The sequence below is a fragment of the Periplaneta americana genome, chromosome 16, assembly GCF_040183065.1.
Source record: "Periplaneta americana isolate PAMFEO1 chromosome 16, P.americana_PAMFEO1_priV1, whole genome shotgun sequence".
Lineage (NCBI taxonomy): Eukaryota > Metazoa > Arthropoda > Insecta > Blattodea > Blattidae > Periplaneta > Periplaneta americana.
Genome location: NC_091132.1, coordinates 111370751 through 111389719, shown reverse-complemented (window position 1 = coordinate 111389719; position 18969 = coordinate 111370751). Strand labels below are relative to the sequence as shown.

The following is an 18969-nucleotide window of genomic DNA, read 5'->3' as shown; positions in this document are numbered from 1 at the left end:
GGGTTGGGCGAAGGGCTAACAACCCATCACCGTAAAAAACAGCTTGTTACGAATCCTTCAAATAAGGGCCGAGAATTAGGTGGGAAGATAATATTAAAATGGATTTGAGGTAGGTGGGATATGATGATAGAGAATGGATTAATCTTCCTCAGGATAGGGACCAATGGCGGGCTTATGTGAGGGCGGCAATGAACCTCCGGGTTCCTTAAAAGCCAGTAAGTAAATATCAGTTTGTATGTCCAAAAGTTGATTCACGAATTTATACAATGAAAGATGACTGCTGTAAAAAACTGGCTTTTCTTTTCGTAGCTGCATTAAATATTTGGCGACTTAATTTCCTAATGTCCACCATATGGCTATACCACAGTCTAGTATATACAGTCGCGAAGCTCAATACGTAGTAAATATGCAAACATTAGATAGTTGCTTACCACTAGGATCGCTAATATCGCCTCATTACAGGCAATGCAAAATAATACCGTCACAGTCTATTGTTTCTAGCACCCTCAAAACTCAAGCTTCGTGACTGTATATAGTAGACTGTGGTTATATTCACCGCGTTCTGTGATAACTTCCATATTGTTCAGCAAGCTATAAATTTTCGCATTGCATTTTCTAACACAGCACCTCCACATCACTTCATAGTTTTTCAATTCCTTGGCTTTATAAAATTTACAATCCTCATATACCAGCACTATATTTCCCCGTTCACTTTCAGATGTAAACAAACGCTCCATTTCGAACAAAATTAAAACAGTTTGGTAAATTAAAACTATCTATAGTATTGGCAAAGCAGGTAGAAAACATTTTGGTGTGCAGTTTCCATATGACAGTAATCCAGGTAGCAAATTTTGATGTGCCCGAAAAACTCAACTAGATAACTTGTGCCAAACAAGATTTGAACGTGGACCTGTTCCTCTACTGCATGTAACTTAGAAATAATAAAGTCTCAGTACGTTGTAGTATTACAGAGCATTTAGTCTTATTTTGTCTTCCACATTGCACCTCTAATTTTTTTCAGAGCACATAGAAAATTGTAAACAAATAAAGCGAAGTCCATCTTGAATTATTGGTCGTAATTAATTGATTTTCTTTTTCTTTTTGTTTATTCTTCTTTCTTCTCTATTGCTTTGTCTCATTCCAAGCATATAAGATAATTCATGGAATTATACACAGTGTTTCAGTAAAACCGTGCAAAAATTAAACAGGAAATAGGAGATGCTCTACTGAATATAGGGAACCTAGAGTCCGCCAGGTTAAAGAGATATGGGCTTAAACATTATGCAAATCTAGTCTTTCAGGTAAAGCTCCCTGTAAAGCAGTCCACGCGAGTTGTGTGGATATAAAGGGAAAAGTTGAGACGGTGTCGGGTGGAGTTCCCGGGTAGCTCAGTTGGCAGAGCGCTGGTACGTTCAACCAGAGGTCTCGGGATCGATACCCGGCCCCGGAACAATTTTTCCCTTGAAATTATTCGGCTTAAACATGTTTATCACTGTTACTGTTTTGTAGTTTTTACATTATTTACAGTTATTAATTAGGTCTAGAATACAGTACGAAATCATTGACAAACCTGAGTTAACGTACAATTTTGTACCTCACAACAGTTGCGCAAACTGACGGCCATCAACCTCAATGCAAGCATGACATCGACGCAAGAGTTTCTGTCACACTGGCGTGTTTCGAATCACATCACAGCGGCTACAATCCTGGCAACGAAGTCCATGTCTATTTCCACTGGGGTCTCATACTACACACAATTGATTTTAGATATCCCCATATGAAATAATCGAGTGGATTCAAGTCGGGTGACCTTGTAGGCCATGAAATAGGGCCTCCCCTTGAGGGGCGTATATTGCGGGTGTTCAAGGTGTGCGCTGGACACCCTATAAATTCGGTAATCTCATTTTTATTAAGTTGTTTTATATAATGCAACAACAATTTTAATTTATCACAATTTAAATGAGTGGTAATCTCATTGGAAGATGACGTATATAGTTCAAGACTAATTTTAATTTATTACCATTTAAATATTGTAAATACCTGCTGGCTGACTGTGCACACCATTCACAGAACGGCTTTCGTTTTATAACGTACGCTCTGCCTGACGAAGTGGAATGAGGTCTGGTCTGGTTGTCCAGCCCGTACAAAAGAACATCCTCGGTTGAGAGTTACTGCTATAATGCTCTGCGCGCGCACGGTGGAGTGGTGGGGATACTCGCTTCTCTCAAGCTCGCAGATCGTCCTGTATACAGGCAGCTCAACTTGTCAATTGTAGCCTTATAAAATATTGTGTTTCACTGCTTGTGTGAATGAATTTACTGTGTTTAGCTTTTATTAGAGTTCATAGTTGTGTGCCAGCACAGGTGAACAATTTAAATTACTTATTTAATGATAATAGCACTTGGAAATGTATACTGTAAAATATCTTTTGCAAAAATCATTCTCTTCTCGCCCACTAGAAGAGAAATAATTACATATAGTGAATCAGGGTAGACCTACCCCGCCACTTCCGAATTTAGTGCAACAATATAAAACAAAAAGCGGACAATACACTAGACATTTTTCTATTTCACAATATGAAAATGTAGAATGGTTAGCGGATTGTGAAATTCCAAACAGGTCATTTTGCTGGGCATGCTTATTGTTTTCTAACAAAAATGAGGTTTGGAGTAAGTATGGATTTGTTGGCTTAAATCACTTGTGCAGTGCACAGCAAAAACATTCAAAATCTCAAACTCACGTACAGTGTTTCCTGAAATGAAAACTTTTCGGCAAACAGTGAATTGATATGCAAATCTAACTTTCAGGTAGAAGCTCCCTGTGAAGCAGGCTTGAATAATTTCAAGGGAAAAATTCTTCCGGGGCCGGGTATCGATCCCGGGACCCTTTCGCTTAGCGCGCGAATGCTCTACCGACTGAGCTACCCCAGGAACCATACACGACACCGTCACAATTCTTCCCTTTATACCCACACAACTTATTGCGCCATCGTATTGTTCGACTCTTAAAATGATATGAAAGGGTATGTCGTTGATTCATAGCATGTTCTATCATGTGACATTATAAATGTCCAGTTTGTGTACGATAGGTAAACAAGAAATGCATCGTGGATTACCTAGCCTTGAGGCTCTCCCTCACATCCATATCTCCTTAACTTGTCTTCTCAAACCCTAGGTTTCCTATGTCAAAATGTTTAGTAGAACATCCCCTATGTACTGTTTACTTTTTGCACGCTTTTACTGAAACACTCTGTACTTGGATACTTGTTTCACAAATATATTAACTCCATACATGAAACTTAATACATTTAAAAGACAAATAGCTTTTATATCACAGGTTTTATACTTCTGCTTAAGAAGGTATGAAAGTTGTGTACAGAAAGGAAATTCTTCATCTACTGGGCGTCATTACTAATGTAGTTTGGTTGAGTAACGCTTGGGGGTGTGTTTTGAACCCATAGTGGATGACGGTGGAGGCCCTCACTACGCACTTCCTCTGGCGGGATTCCAAGCAGCATCTGCCCCAGCTGGACCGTCTGGAAGCAACTATGGTAACTGTCGCTGCTCTTGCTTGCAAAGGATTAGGCCTTCGCACAGCTTGCTGGCCTTGTGCCAGTTTTAATAAACAGAATTTGCGATGTTTTGCGATCTCAGTTAAAACAAATGAAAATACTCGCTTATATCATCCATTAAAGTAGGCCTACATCATATAAAACTATAAAACTGAGATCACTGGCCAAGAACGATCGTCCTCACTGTACATTACTGGAATGCTGCTCTATATTATAAAATTAACATTTACTGTTATGGCTGTTTCAATTGTTTCTTTTAACACTATAATACAAATTACTTTCTTCATTCTTATTTTATATGTATATCGTCGTTGTTCCTGCAATAACTCCTATGTGACATATTTTACGATTTTCATATTTTTTCTCTATTAAATAATTTAAACAGTAATACAGCAAATAATAAAACCTCCTATATGCAATTATATTTCTTTCTTTCGAAAATCTAAGAATTCACAATCTCTTATGCACTACTGCCATAGAAGAATAAATGTGTTTTTCTTCCTACTGAAAAATTTCATATTTTGCACATAGGAGTTATTGCAGGGACAACGACGATATATCAAAATATGCATTTTACTTCTCACAATCTGTATGATTTCTAAAATTAAATAAAATAAGTGATGTATGTTACAGGTATGTTTAAAGACCTTTCACAATTGAAGACTCCTCGGAATGAAGTTGTAGGCCTAACCAACATATCTATAATACACGTTTCAGAATAAGGGAAAATAATTTCAGGGGCATATTTCGTTAGAACTAGCAGAACCATTTGATTAGCAGAACCATGTGACTAGACAAGGATACAAGTTTATTCAGCTATTGGATACAATCATTAATTATTTCATGTTACATCCTTTTTCCGGGGAGATTTCAATTATTGCAAGTAACAAACACAACGAGTATGCTTACATTTAAATTTGAAAATTCTTACAGTTACAACTTAAAAACTAAAGGCCCATTCACAATGAAAATTAAACATAACCGTAACATAAACACAGAAGTTTGCGCCCAGGCTACCAAATGGGATCATTCACAATGATTCACATAAGCATTGACATTAACATTACCGTAAGACATTAACATGAAAGTTTGCAAACTCCAAACTTTCATGCTTATGCTTACGTGATTTGCAAACAGAACACAATCGTAGAGCGCTGAAGTAGATGACAGGATATGAGGAAATGGCGTCGTTGTTATGTTTCCATGGTTACCAAGTATGTTTGCTGTTATGTTTATGTTCCCATCATGAATGATCTTGATTTTACCGTAACGTTTATATTCTTAAGTTAACGCTTACGTTATATTTAATTTTCATTGCGAATGAGCCTTAACGCTGTTTTATTTCATTTTACAGCCCATGAAAAACTCTCAAACAAGGTAGTGTGTTTAGCCAAGCCTGAAAGTGTTACGTATCAGTGGCCTCTTGTTGCAGGACTGGGCAGCGCGTTCGCTGGAGGGTTAGCAGGAGGCTTTCACCCTGCACGGCCAATAGGAGCGATAGGAGGCCCTGCAGGTCTTCCAGGCCAACCCGGGTACCCCGGATTCCCCCCACAACCGCTCCCCACTTTTCCTTCATCGCCGCCAATATACTTGACAACAAGGTTGGAAGGCAGGCCTACGGAAGTTACTACTGAAACATACGAAGAAGGAGGTGAGAGCAAATGTCGTTACCTTCAACTTGTGGCAGTTATGAAGTGGTAAACATTTTAAAATATAATTATGTTTTAACCCGAGATAAGTCGCTACATACAGTATCGTTCGGGTAGTGGCATACCCGTGGATGGGCAACTCGTCCTCACGAAGTGCTAAAAACCTCGATGCAAAGAAAGACAGACGCAGCCAGCCGCAGTAGTTACAAGTTGTTTGTTGTTTCGCTACAGAATCAGTTCACTGCCACGATGCGCTGTGGCGGCTCGTGCAGATGGCCATGACGTCTAATCCATTATTTGTATTTCAGAATGACGCAAGGTAGAATAATTACAGTATTTTTATACAAACTGTAGCTAAACACACATACTAAAATTCTATTGTTGCCAAGCTTTCTTAATTAGAATACGATATTATGTAGTACTGAAAACATAAATCGAACACAATCTTTTCAAGCTACAACAAATAAACCGGTAACTGCAACATTTATTTATTATTCCACTATTTGATGATATTTGTCTTATTTGTAACATAAAACATGAGAGATTACAAGTGTTTATACATTAAAGAGTACTCCTCTATCTTCAGAAGATATTATCTTGTATTCATAAACAGTCACAAATTCAAGGGAGTAATTGTTTTACATGTCACGGAAAACGAAATTAACTTACTCCTGAGATGTTTCTGTACGTTTGGAGGTTTGACACTTCTTTCTTGCATTAAAATCTATTTCAAATTTGGAAGCATTATGTGGAATTATTGTCCATTGTCACTATTTTTCCAAACCTCCAGTAAATTCTGTTGTAAGGTCTTGGAGAAGACCCTTATATTTGATAAGAAGATTTTCTTCATTACTCTTCACGACAGTTTCTAGTGAAGGAAATTGGGAAAGTTCTTTATGTTTCGCATGATACTGTTACATTTTAAATATATATACAAATATTCTTAGCTGCTTGACCATATGTCGCGCAATTCTATTACTCTCACGAATAACGTGCTGATGACATGATATCGGTCTCACCTTGTCGATATCTCATTTTTCCCTTTAACTCTTCTAAAGCTTTCTTTCTTGCAGGTCCATACAGTATTACTTTACCAAAATTTTCGCCTATCTATTTGTAAAATGTCTTCTGATAGTTAAAATGTTACGCGTAAGAAAGCGTAGTAGAACATAATATAATACTCGTATAAATAACTTTACCTTCCTTCTTAACAAAAAGTATCCCTCCCACTCATCAATAAAAGGGAAACTACTACACTTCTCTACTGCTAACTATTAAACTATCTGTTCACTCATAACGAGCACAGTTTGAGAGCACGAATTTCCCACACATGGGCATACCCGACATTTTTCCGAAGCTAACAGCGCATGGGATTTTTCTCTTACAACTGCTGAAGGGAACTGAAGTGACAACACTGGTTTTCTTAAGACTTGGTTCTTTCTTTTGGCGTACAACATGAGACTTGTCTTCAAGCGACTTTATTACTGTGAAGATGTGAGTTTTGTACAGGAACATTATTTATTTTAGGTTATGTTAAGTTTGAAGTGAACATGAGACTTTCCTTCAAAGGTACTTGCTTTTTATACTACTTTGTTTGTTAACGTGAAATGAACACGTTATTACAATCCAGTCCTTATATCTTTCTCTATCCAGTTTTCTGGATAGAGAAAGAATTTATTTATTTATTTATTTATTTACTAATTTACTTACTTATTTACTTACTTACTTATTTACTTAGTTATTTATTTATTTACTTACTTACTTATGTTCTTATTTATTTATTTACTTATTTATTTATTTACTTATTTATTTATTTATTTATTTACTTATTTATTTACTTCTTTATTTAGTTATTTATTTATTTACTTATTTATTTATTTATTTACTTATTTATTTATTTATTTATTTATTTATTTATTTACTTATTTATTTATTTACTTATTTATTTATTTATTTATTTACTTATTTATTTATTTACTTATTTATTTATTTATTTACTTATTTATTTATTTACTTATTTATTTATTTATTCATTTATTTATTTATTCTGGTGTAGTTTACTTATTTATTTATTTACTTATTTATTTACTTATTTACTTATTTATTTACTTATTTACTTATTTATTTATTCATTTATTTATTTATTCTGGTGTAGTTAAGGCCATCAGACCTTTTCTTCCACAACACCAGTAATACAATTAATACAGTAATAGAAATAAACAGAAAAAAATACACTATATACAAAGTAAAGCTACACAAGAAATAAAGAGAGAGAGAGAAAAAAACACTATAAACAAAGTAAAGCCACACAAAAATATACACAGATTGCAGTCACACAAACTTTAAATGAGTGATTAAGTACCGGTATCATAATTAATTGTATCCTAACTAATTAATTAACATAAACAAGAAACTTGCAATTTTAATCTAGATTAAAAAAGAAAAAGAAAAAAACACAAATCAATATAAGTAATTGATTAACTAGCTGACTTACTCGTGTTAATGATGTAAGTTTGTGCGGCTTACAGCTGTTTCGGTGCTTCATCACCATCCTCAGAGCCTACTAGATCTCGGCGTCATCTCGAACTTCTCTGCCTGTTGTGTGGGTGCGTTTGATTGTTGAAAGGTGGAGTCAAATAGTGTGTGTGTGCTGAAATTGATCAAATTCTCAACACACAGATCAATTTCAGCACACACACTATTTGACTCCACCTTTCAACATTCAAACGCACCCACACAACAGGCAGAGAAGTTCGAGATGACGCTAAGATCTAGTAGGCTCTGAGGATGGTGATGAAGCACCGAAACAGCTGTAAGCCGTACAAACTTACATAATTAACACGAGTAAGTCAGCTAGTTAATCAATTACTTATATTCAAGTGTTAAAAGTAGTGTACGCAAGATTCAAAATGGACAAATCAATACTTCTGGCAATACCTAAAAACATTAACTAAGACAAAATTTTCCAATTTAATTTTGAATTGTGATAAAGTCCGGCAGTCCCTGACGTCATTAGGTAACGAATTCCAGAGGCGTGGTATTTCTACAGTGTAGGAAGATGAGTATAAAGGCGTTCTATGATGAGGGATAGAAAGAAGTGCTTGATGTCGGTTTCGAAGAGTTGTAAGAAATTGAAAGCGGGATAACAGATAATTCGGAGTAGAAGTATGCATGATTCTAAACAGAAGAGACAGTGAATGTATTGTTCTTCGTTTCTTCAGACGCACCCATGAAAGTAACTGGAGGGAAGGTGTTATATGCTCAAATTTACGAGTATTGCAGATGAATCGTATACACACATTATGAACACGTTGTAGTCTCTCAGCTATGAGTGAACTTACATCATTTAGCAAGGAATCGCAATAATCAAAATGGGGCATTACAAGCGTCTGAATAAGATTCTTTTTTAGACTAAGTGCTAGAAATTCTTTCATATGGAACAAGCAGTGAAGTTGAGAAAATATTTTTTTGCAAATGTGTGTTACTTGAGTGTTCCAATTTAGATCGCTATCCATAAAAATGCCAAGATTTTTAACTGTTTCACTGTATTTAACAACAATCACATTCAATATTATATGTGGTATAGTACTACTATCAAGAGTGCTTTGTAGACGATTATGTCCCATTACGATTGCTTGCGATTTCTCTGGATTTAACCTTAATCCAAATTTGTGTGCCCACAGTGAAATCGAATTCAAGTCTTCGTTTATTTTATTTACTGCGTCACTAGTCTCGTCAGGGTGGAAATGCAAATAAATTTGCAAGTCGTCAGCATAGATTGTTAATTAAAAGTCACTGGCAACAAATAGGCCTATCTATCATAAAATTTAACACAAATACAGTTGTAAAAATAAAAACAGAACCTTCTAGATGAAATTAAAATCTGAGAATTTCATATGAATGACCAAGCACGCATGATGTGAAAAATGTGCTTCTTGGTTTCGTTTCTTTGAAAAGAATGTCCATACTTACTTTAATACTTCTCGGCCCTATTATATTCACCATCTTTTGTACTGCAAAGTACATGCTTTTATTTTATTTTAGAAAACAGTTAATTGTCTGGCGAAATACCTGCATTCAATGAAAGATTTAGGAACTTTTAAGGGATAATAAATCCGATATGACAGTATTTATTCCATTACAACTTAGTTACTGGTCTGACAAATTTTCTCTACAAAGTACCGTACATTGTACGAAGAAAATTATTCTAGCAGGTACCGTAATAGTCAACAATATTATGAAGTCATCTAGAAAGGGAAAAACTTGCTACCCCTTTCATTTTTGTGTGATTGCCATTGGAATGTTATAGCACATGCTCATATAGCGACCAGCGCCGGGTGATCTGAACATGTGCTAGTACACTAAGAAGCACATTTTTCACATCATATGTACTTGACCATTCATATGAAATTCTCAGATTTAAATTTCATCTGGAATATTCTGTTTTTATTTTTACCACTGTACTTGTATTACATTTTATGATAGATATTATTTGTTGCCAGCGACTTTTAATTAACAATTTATCCTTCGGATTCTGGACAGAGAAATAAATAATCATTGAATTGTAATGACGTGTTCATTTCACGTTAACGAAGTAATATAAAAAAAACAAGCACGTTTGAAGACAAGTCTCATGTTCACTTCACGCTTAAAATAACTGAAATAAACACTGTTCCTTTACAAAACTCACATCTTCACAATAATAAACAAACCAATAAAATATTTTTAAAACTTGAATGCAATTAATATATTTATAAGCAAGTAAACTGCGAAAAGAAAAGGAAACAATCTGAAAGTCGAAACGAACAGCATCGTGGCATACATTAGATGTCATGTATTTCAGACTATGGTATGTGAGATAAAGAGAAAAAAAAGAGATGAAGAGATAGATAAGGTGCAAATTCTCAGAAAGAGAAGGTTAAAAGTAGTTCGATGTCAGAGCTGTTAGTCGTAGCTTGGAAGTTACAACCGAAAACGAGTACAGTGAAACCTCTCCTTACGGACACCCCCAAGGTACGGGCACTCCTCATATACGGACAGATTTTTATGTCCCAAATGAAATAATATAGAAATAATGATAAATTCAACTCTCGTTTACGGACACTCTCAGACACGGATATTGACAGCTGTTTGACAGTTCTAAAGCTTTCTTTACGTCCTGATTACGGACAGAACTTGGATTTCAAGACCCAATATGTTACAAAAATGGAAAATTTAGTTTTGAGGACTGTATAGTAATTCCTTAACATGAAAGAAGACGATACCGTTAGTTGGAAGCAAGTGAAATTTCTTAACATGAAAGAAGGTAAATAAGGGTCTCGTAGGCTATCGTTAGCCCAGCCGGCTACCCCTTGTTAGCTGGAAGCGGGTGGATAAACAAAGTCATAAATTTCATTTAAAGCGTGAAGGGATATGTCATGCATGTTATAAATTTATTGTTAGATTGTGGAGATTCCCTCCCAAAAAAGGACACCTCCCAGATGCGGACAGATTGTTACGTCCCTAGAATGTCCGTAAATGAGAGTTTCACTGTATTCTGCCTTCTCCTAAGTTTAAGGATAGTTGAAGAGCACAAGCTAAAAATGTTGCTGAGCTTTCAATTAGATTTATGGATGATAGGAGGACAAAAATTACGATTCCTCATTTAGCACGGCTTTCAAAGTACGGAGGTTGTTTAGAGATGGTAAATGGTGATGAGATGACAATTGGCGAAAGATGAGATAATTATTACACGAAAATCGAAGTATTTGAAGGAGATTTCACCCAGAAAGTCTCTTCCTCTGTCTGAGACTGACAGAATCTGGCGAGAATCAAACTTTTTGTCCCTGTGCGAAGAGCTGCCGAATGACTGCGCTGACAGAAGACAAGGAGAAGGTGATGGTAATCGCAGTGGTCGTATTGGTGCTGCTATTGCTATTCATGATGATGATGACAAAAATATGATGTAGGATTAAGGCACGGATAAAGTCGCTGAGAGGAGTTATTGCTTTATTTCAACAGAACTAATGGAGAAACTACCCATAGATGAGCTGGTGTGGCTGAATGGTGTGAGAAACGGAACTGATAACATTCTCCTGCCTCTGGGCGAGAACGGAACAGCCAAGATCTACAGGCTGGGAGAAAATGAGGTAAGACACTTCCTAGCTGCGCTGCATTTAACTTAGCCACCCTTTCCAAGTAAAGAGGCATTATAATTACGAACAATTCCTGATTTAGAGTACTTATCCGTGAGCCTAACAGTTATATCGTGTTGATTAATTATTCATTCATTCATTCATTCATTCATTCATTCATTCATTCATTCATTCATTCATTCATTCATTCATTCATTCATTCAATCAGTGTTCTGTCCATGGGCAGGTCTTTCACTGCTTTCTCCAATCTTTCCTATTTTCTGCCTTCCTCTTAGTCTCCTCATATGATCCATATATCTTAATGTCGTCTATCATCTGATATCTTCTTCTGTCCCGAATTCTTCTGGTGATTTCAACTAGCATCTATTCAGGATAGGAATGATACTTCATGTAAACAAATGCACACGGCCTGGAGTTCCATAATAGTCCTGTTGCAGCAGAGCCGACAGTACTCGTCTCCGTTAGACGCTGAGTAAACCCCTGGACCTTACTACAGGCGAAGGGATTGGATCAGTGGAGAAAATCCATGAATCTCTCGGGGATTGAAATCGCGATCTTCCTGCTTGTAGCGCAGCGGTGACCAAAGCGGGTGTCGTGATTGGGTACGAGGAGTTTCCTGTACATTGCTGTGTGTTTCATTCACGTACCGAAGGCAAGCAGTGACGGTATCATGTCGCTCTACAAACTCTGTCTCTACAAGCAGTAAGAGGTGGTTTCGTAAAGAATGAGGAGGAGAACTTTTTTGTTGTTCTGTCGGATAAAATGTAATATGTTTACTTTGCTCAACGGTTCAATTAGGAGTATATAGAAACATTAATTGCCACGCTGAATAATGCATTATTACTATTATTATTATTATTATTATTATTATTATTATTATTATTATTATTGACCACTAAGTATGTGTTTCTATAATTCTTCTGTACGTGCATGAATATTGATATTTTTAGATCTTCTCCCTAGAAGGATAAAATTATTAGGTTTTACCTCAATTTTGATCTTCTTAATCTTTAGATGAGGGTAACTATTTATTAGTTATTCATTTAATAATAATATTGTAGAAAAACTGATTCAATATTATATGCCAACGAACTGTTAAACGCCAGGAATTGACATGTCTTAAATCATAGCCAGGAAGAGAAAGATGAGATAAATAAATGTAAGGAAGTCAGCTACCTAATGGGGTTTGGAATATCTCGTGCTCCAAAGTCTTTTAATAGAACAGAATTTCTCAAAAGAGTAATGATTAAAATAGCTTAAATAAGAAGTTATTGATTTTGAAAAACTACGAATTTCTCGATCAAGTATCGAGAGAAGAATTTAGAAGATTTCTGATTATATTCAAGAGGGACGTTAAAAAAAAGAAGCAAGAAAAATCGTATATTATTCACTGGCTCTTGATGACAGCAGTGACATTACTGATACAGCAAAGCTTGAGATTTTTATCCGCGGGATTGATCAAGATGTTAGTGCAGGAACCACCACTGGTTGTAGTTTTCATGCCAAGTACCTTTCCTCCGTCTCCTTACTTCATAGGCTGTCTGTCGTATGTGATCACTGCAGCTCGAGTTTTGGTCATCGGTGTTGTAGCGCAACGTCTTAACCGCGAAGCTATCGCGCGCCTCCTAATAGGGAATATAGTGCGGCTCTAGATTCAACATGCCTATAATTCACGCAAATTGTAGTCATGGTAAATCATTCTAATTTAGTAATACATCCTCAATAATTCCTTATTTTTAGACCCTTTTTATTGTAAATTCATCAGTATGCAATAACGAGTGATCCCCTGAAATCGCCAAAACTTGGCAGCTTATCACAGTTATTATATCTGCACCTCGGAGGTAAAGTATGGTAAGTCCAAATTTTGCAATTTTGAGATGAAGTAGCACGTTACTGAATTCCTTAGGGAGAGATCTACCTGAAGGTAAAATATGTCAAGTCATGGGACGAAACATTTCATATTAATACTTTTTTGTTTTGAAAAAATATGTAAATAAAGGGTTTCTCATTTACGACGCAACTCGAGGTTTCCGGCGTTGCTCGGAAAGCATTAGCTTGGTAGGAAGGCAGCACTCACCGATTGTGCAGCTGTCGTCCTGCCCCGTTTCTCGTAACAAGATCAATCTTGCAGGTGCCTTAGCTGTAAACAGTGCTTATTACTCAGCCTCGTTCAGTTTCGTTTGCTGTGTGATTGAGTACTTTTCGATTGCTGGTAAAATTAATGTTCTGGGAATAATAAGCTAATTAAGTAGTAAAATATCGCTACAATCGAAAAGTATTCGGAATAAATTTGAATAAGGAACAAAAAAAGTTTCCTTCCCAGGCAGGATTCGAACCACAAAAGTCTTAGTTACCAGTCTAGCGTGCTCTGGAGTGAACAAGGCTCTGAAATCAGCTACAAGGGTCGGTCCGGTTTTTTTGCCACTACTGTATATGAAGATGATACATAAATTAAACCTGGTGACCGTTGGGATTTAATCTGAGCCATCTCCATAGAACCTCCTAGTTGCAAACCACCCGTTGGGTTTCATTTATGTCTCTTCTTCTTTTTGAGATTGTATGCACAATACATCGATTGGCACAATAGCCAAAGATTCATGTCCGTCCTCTTCTTATATAGGAAAAATGATAATTACGGTAACCACTAAATTACCTATGAAAAGTTATATATATTTATCAATAATTGATTAAACGGCGATCTTACTCTGTTAATTATGTAAGCTGTTTCGGTGCTACTTGACACCATCCTCAGAGCCTTCTGTCAGAAGCATTGACAGAAGGCTCTGAGGATGGTGTCAAGTAGCACCGAAACAGCTGTAAGCCGCACATACTTACATAATTAACACGAATAAGATCACCATTTAATCAATTATTTATATTCAAGTGTTAAAAGTAGTGTACAAAAGATTCAACATGCAATATATTTATTAATATGCCCATAGACTGCTGTCGAAGGAGTTAAATGCACTAGCGGTAACTCTCAGGAAGAGGAAGTGTGTGTGCCCCTACCACAATGTGTACTGCGAGCGTTCAGCCAAGACATGGACACGTACCTGAAACAATACTTCTGTGCAATCGATAGGTAAGTACACTTAAAAATCAAAGTCTCAAGAAGACAATTGGTCCTGCCTGTTGACTTCCCTTTAACATATAGTCGCTATTCAAGAAAGTGAAACTATTATATGACTATGATGAAACGAAGGGAAAGGAGAACATCAGGAAAATCCTGCTCCATGGCCCTAGAGCCCAACCCAATTTCACAATATCTGCGAAAGATCGAATATGATCCCTGTAGCGATGGTTAGATCTTCAAATTATGACAATGCTTCAAATAATTTTGCTTGTAATTATATTCAACGTCCACTTTAAATTACACAAACAAGAAACTTTTCGTTCCGAAAAGGAATTTTAAAATATTACATTTCTTCGGATCAAATTTCTGCACATTTAAAGGACAAAACTAAAATTCTTTCAATCATGTATTACCATAATACACTGCTCTCTTAAATTGACTGAGCATATTGGGAATTAAGCGAATGTCTTTCCCATAACATGCTATGAAATTTTTCTATTTTTATCTCGAAAAGGAAGCAAAATATAAAGAAAATTGTATTAAACTTCTTTGTTTGAAATATCTCAAAGAATAAACCTTTGAAATTACTTACGGTTCACCCTGTATAGAGATCTGAAGAAATGATTTATTCCAAATATGCAGGATGATTCACGACCCGCGCCTAGGAAACATAAAATGTCATATGAATATGGGTTCCATGATAGACTCTTACGGAGTTACAGCTGATTGAATCGGAATACGAGAGTGGCAATGGTTCTGAGCAGAACTAATAATCGTTCACTTAAAATGCACCCAACACAACACAAACAAGCTGCATTCCGAACAATGGTACACAGACTACTCAACATACCAATGAACCAACAGGATTACAACGAAGAGCTAAACACAATCAAATACATAGCACAAGAAAACGGATACAACCCTAACATAATACGTAAGACAAAAGATAATCACAAAAAACATAAGAATACAACACAAACTCAAGAACATGGATGATATGTAAAATCTGTGTGATTTGATAACAATACATTAACACTCATGTTTCTTTTCACAGTTTGGCTGGCGTTTGCTGTCCAGGCAGGCTTCAAAGTCAGAAGACGGCGACAACAGAGAACAGCTACGACACCACCACCGCTGTGGACCAAGTTCCTAACAATTAACTTAAAATATACAAGGAAATACTTGTAGCCTGTTTTGTATTGTAATTTCCTGGTATCACTAGTTATATATTGTTACATCACTGTAAATAAAACCGTGCCAAGGAATGTGTCATGTTTCCGTGTTCCCACTCCTTAGCTGCATCTACACGGTTCTATTTTCCATGCGCGTACGCATGCAATCTGAGAAGAATATTGAAATAATCAAGTTTAAAACGTGCTTTCAATTAAGATGCATGCAGATTTTGTGTCTACACGGTGCGCCGTTTTGAACGTCATCATCACCGCGTAACATCAATATTGCATGCATTGCTTCAGTGCATGAAGTTGAAAGAAAAGTTGAACCGTGTAGATGCACCTTTACTTAGTTTTTGACGACATGGATTCCAGAAAATTAAACAGTCTGTTTCATCAGAGTATAAATGTCTAATGTTATATCATGAAAGTAGCATCTGAGAATCCAATCTTTCACCATCATCATTGTGACAATCTACTCATTATAATCATCGTCGTCAACATCATCGTATTACTCGTACCTCATATTACCTTTTGGCCTTGACTACGCGAATGTCGGCCACCATGAAAATATCGTCACTGTTGACATCGCTTAGTTCTTTTGTTTATAAAGTGTAAACGAATAACAATGGAAATGTGTCAGAGAAGTTTAAAGTCCAATTGCATAAAACTCTCTGACTAAAGATCAACTTTGATCGAAGATCGGAAAGTAAACCGAGTTCAGACACTTCTTCTGTTGTATAAAACTTTTCTGCGATCAAATTACCTTGGTTCAAATGCAATGTAAGTTCACTTGAAAAAGATATGGCAACATCGCATAAACAGGTGGAGTATGTGATGCGCGGGCCATGTTGTACAGGTTTGTTCAGTGTTGCCAATTTAGCGACTTTAACTTTTTTCAACGACAATTTCTTTTAACTGTTATATGGCTTAAATAGGGATTTAGCGACCTTTTTAGCACCCCATAGTGACAAAATTAAATCTTTCTTTGTTGATAATGAGAAATCTAGCGACTTTCCAATTACTTTTTGGAGACTTTCCGTACACTCTGTTGGAGACACTGGTTTGTTTTGTGCATTGTAAATAATGGCGGACAATAAGAAGAGGTTGACCGTTCTCCAAATTGTTATCATGTTATGGTGCTTGATACTGCTAAACATAATAAAGCTTTATAAAACGACAATTTTCGTTTATTAATACAGTTAATTGAAAATTCATGAATGTACCTATCATATCGATTAATAATTAATGGTTATTATGAACATAATATAATTATAGGTTATATTATTTGATACTGTTGAACACGATAAAGCCTTATAAAATATAAGAATGTTTGTATATTAAGGCAAGAAATTGAAATATATATATATATATATATATATATATATATATATATATATATATCTACCATATCTATATATATTAATAATAATGGTTATTCTTTTTGCACAATCTGCCACTCGTATATTTCAAACAGAAAAGAAATAAAGCTACTCGGGAACTCTAACCGACACCGATCCAATTTTTCCCTCTATATCCACAGACCTCAAAGTGGGCTGACAACCGTCAAGCAACCAACTTCGAGTGCACACTAACTCCGTGTGACTTAAGGTCCCGGGTTCGATACCCGGCTCCGGAACAATTTTTCCCTCGAAATTATTCAAATCAACTTTACAGGGAGTTATACCTGAAATCTTGATTTGCAGAAAAGAATAACTGAACTTGGATCATCTAACTTAATCGGAGAAATTTCTTCAGTCAAAGTTGACTTTAGTTTAAGACAAATTAATCTCAGATTAGACTTTATACAACACAAAATTCCAAGTTCAGCTAGAACGAGGATCAATTTCACCTCTCATCTAAGATTAAATGGTTTATACAATCGGCCTTGTATGTTACTGTCAAAGGAACTTAAAACTTTTAGGCAATCAAAATACTTAAGAAATCCCAATTTACCTTTACTATAGTAGAGACAAGATGAGCAGACGGTTATGATAGTTGAAAGAAATATATTTAGTAGAACATTTGGGCCAGTGAAGGATATTCACTAGCATCGTGTGCAGTTCGAAGGCTTCTTTAACGCTCACTTAACAGATTTACGACTTTCTACATAAAACATCTCTGACATTCAATGACATGAATTCTCGTGCTAAATAACGGGATTTTTGGAATTCGGAAAAGACGTGGCAACTCTCCCTCCACGTGAATATGAAGAAAGCCTCTCAATAAAATATTTCTCAACGAGGGTTTGATTGGTTACTAAAAGGCGAAGACAAGATTTCCGTCACAGTAAGGAAGACACTTATTTATGACAACCAATTAGTAGTGGCAGCAGAAGGTCTGTCGGCAAGTCCTTTCTATAAAACTGCACTTCATGATATAAAATGAACTATATTCATCCTGTCTTTCAACAGTGACGTGTTGAGCATAATTTAGGACGTTTATGATTTATTCCTACTTAACGAACCAAACACTGTGGCTAACACTGAAGAAAACTAATAAAATGAATTTGAAAAGTATACACGGCAAATCAACTCATGATTTGCCAAGATGTAATTGAAATTTCAAAAGAAAACGACCATTTATCATTGATATTTGAACAATATTAATGAAGATATTGATTATGTTGAACAGCAACTTCTTGTGCCAAAAAAATGAACAAAATGAAATTTCACTTTATCCCTCTGAACATAAGTCTTTCCGAATCTTTTGCAAACACATCTTATGTCCGGGCATGCATACAAACTTAACAAGAAGATATTTAAATACCCTCTTATGTCAGAAATTTGTTCGTTATCCAGATATTAAAACGTTTTTTCGCTCTTCTATAAAACTGAATATTTTGTATACAAGGTTGCTATTCAACATCATCGATATCATCCATCCAGTGATGAAGTCATGAAAAGGTATTGATGAAATAATGTTGCGTTGAGAATTACAGGAAAAGCTGAGATCAGTCTACTCTAAGAAAACCAGCTCCACAATCACCAGGCTTCGAGACTTCGGACCCAATAGAGCAGTTCAGTGGGAAATGCGCATAACGGCGTACTGAGTATAGTGGTAAACCGTACTGTAGAATGAATGCCAACAAATACGCAAAGGAAAACGCTCTGGATTTGAAGGTTCTGATGAATAATTTGGTTTTCATACTAACCTATTTTCAAACTGTCTGAAACTATTACACGGTTAGAAAAGTCAGAGCAAGAGATGCCGGAAGCCCTCAAATTAATTGAGGAAATGACACAGAGAATTAATGAGACACCAAGTACACCGGGTACTGAACGTGTAAAACAAAAGTGGAAACCAATTTTATGTAAAAATAACGGATATCGAACATTGTGTCACATAAACAGCAAATTAGTGGACATGA

The 18969-nt window shown here is 35.9% G+C and overlaps 1 protein-coding gene across 4 annotated transcripts in view; it reads left to right on the top strand.

Moving 5' to 3' along the window:
- LOC138691073 (inter alpha-trypsin inhibitor, heavy chain 4-like) overlaps positions 1-15692 on the top strand; it is a 196534-nt gene extending 180842 nt beyond the window's left edge. For 3 of the 4 annotated variants that reach the window (XM_069812760.1, XM_069812762.1, XM_069812763.1), the window contains exons 12-16: positions 3461-3550; positions 5004-5222; positions 11221-11348; positions 14297-14436; positions 15482-15692. In XM_069812760.1, the coding sequence (XP_069668861.1) occupies positions 3461-3550; positions 5004-5222; positions 11221-11348; positions 14297-14436; positions 15482-15587 (683 nt within the window). In that variant the 3' untranslated portion in view covers positions 15588-15692. The remainder of the gene's footprint in view (positions 1-3460; positions 3551-5003; positions 5223-11220; positions 11349-14296; positions 14437-15481) is intronic. The other variant, XM_069812761.1, reaches the window with a different exon arrangement.
- Positions 15693-18969: the final 3277 nt, after the last annotated feature.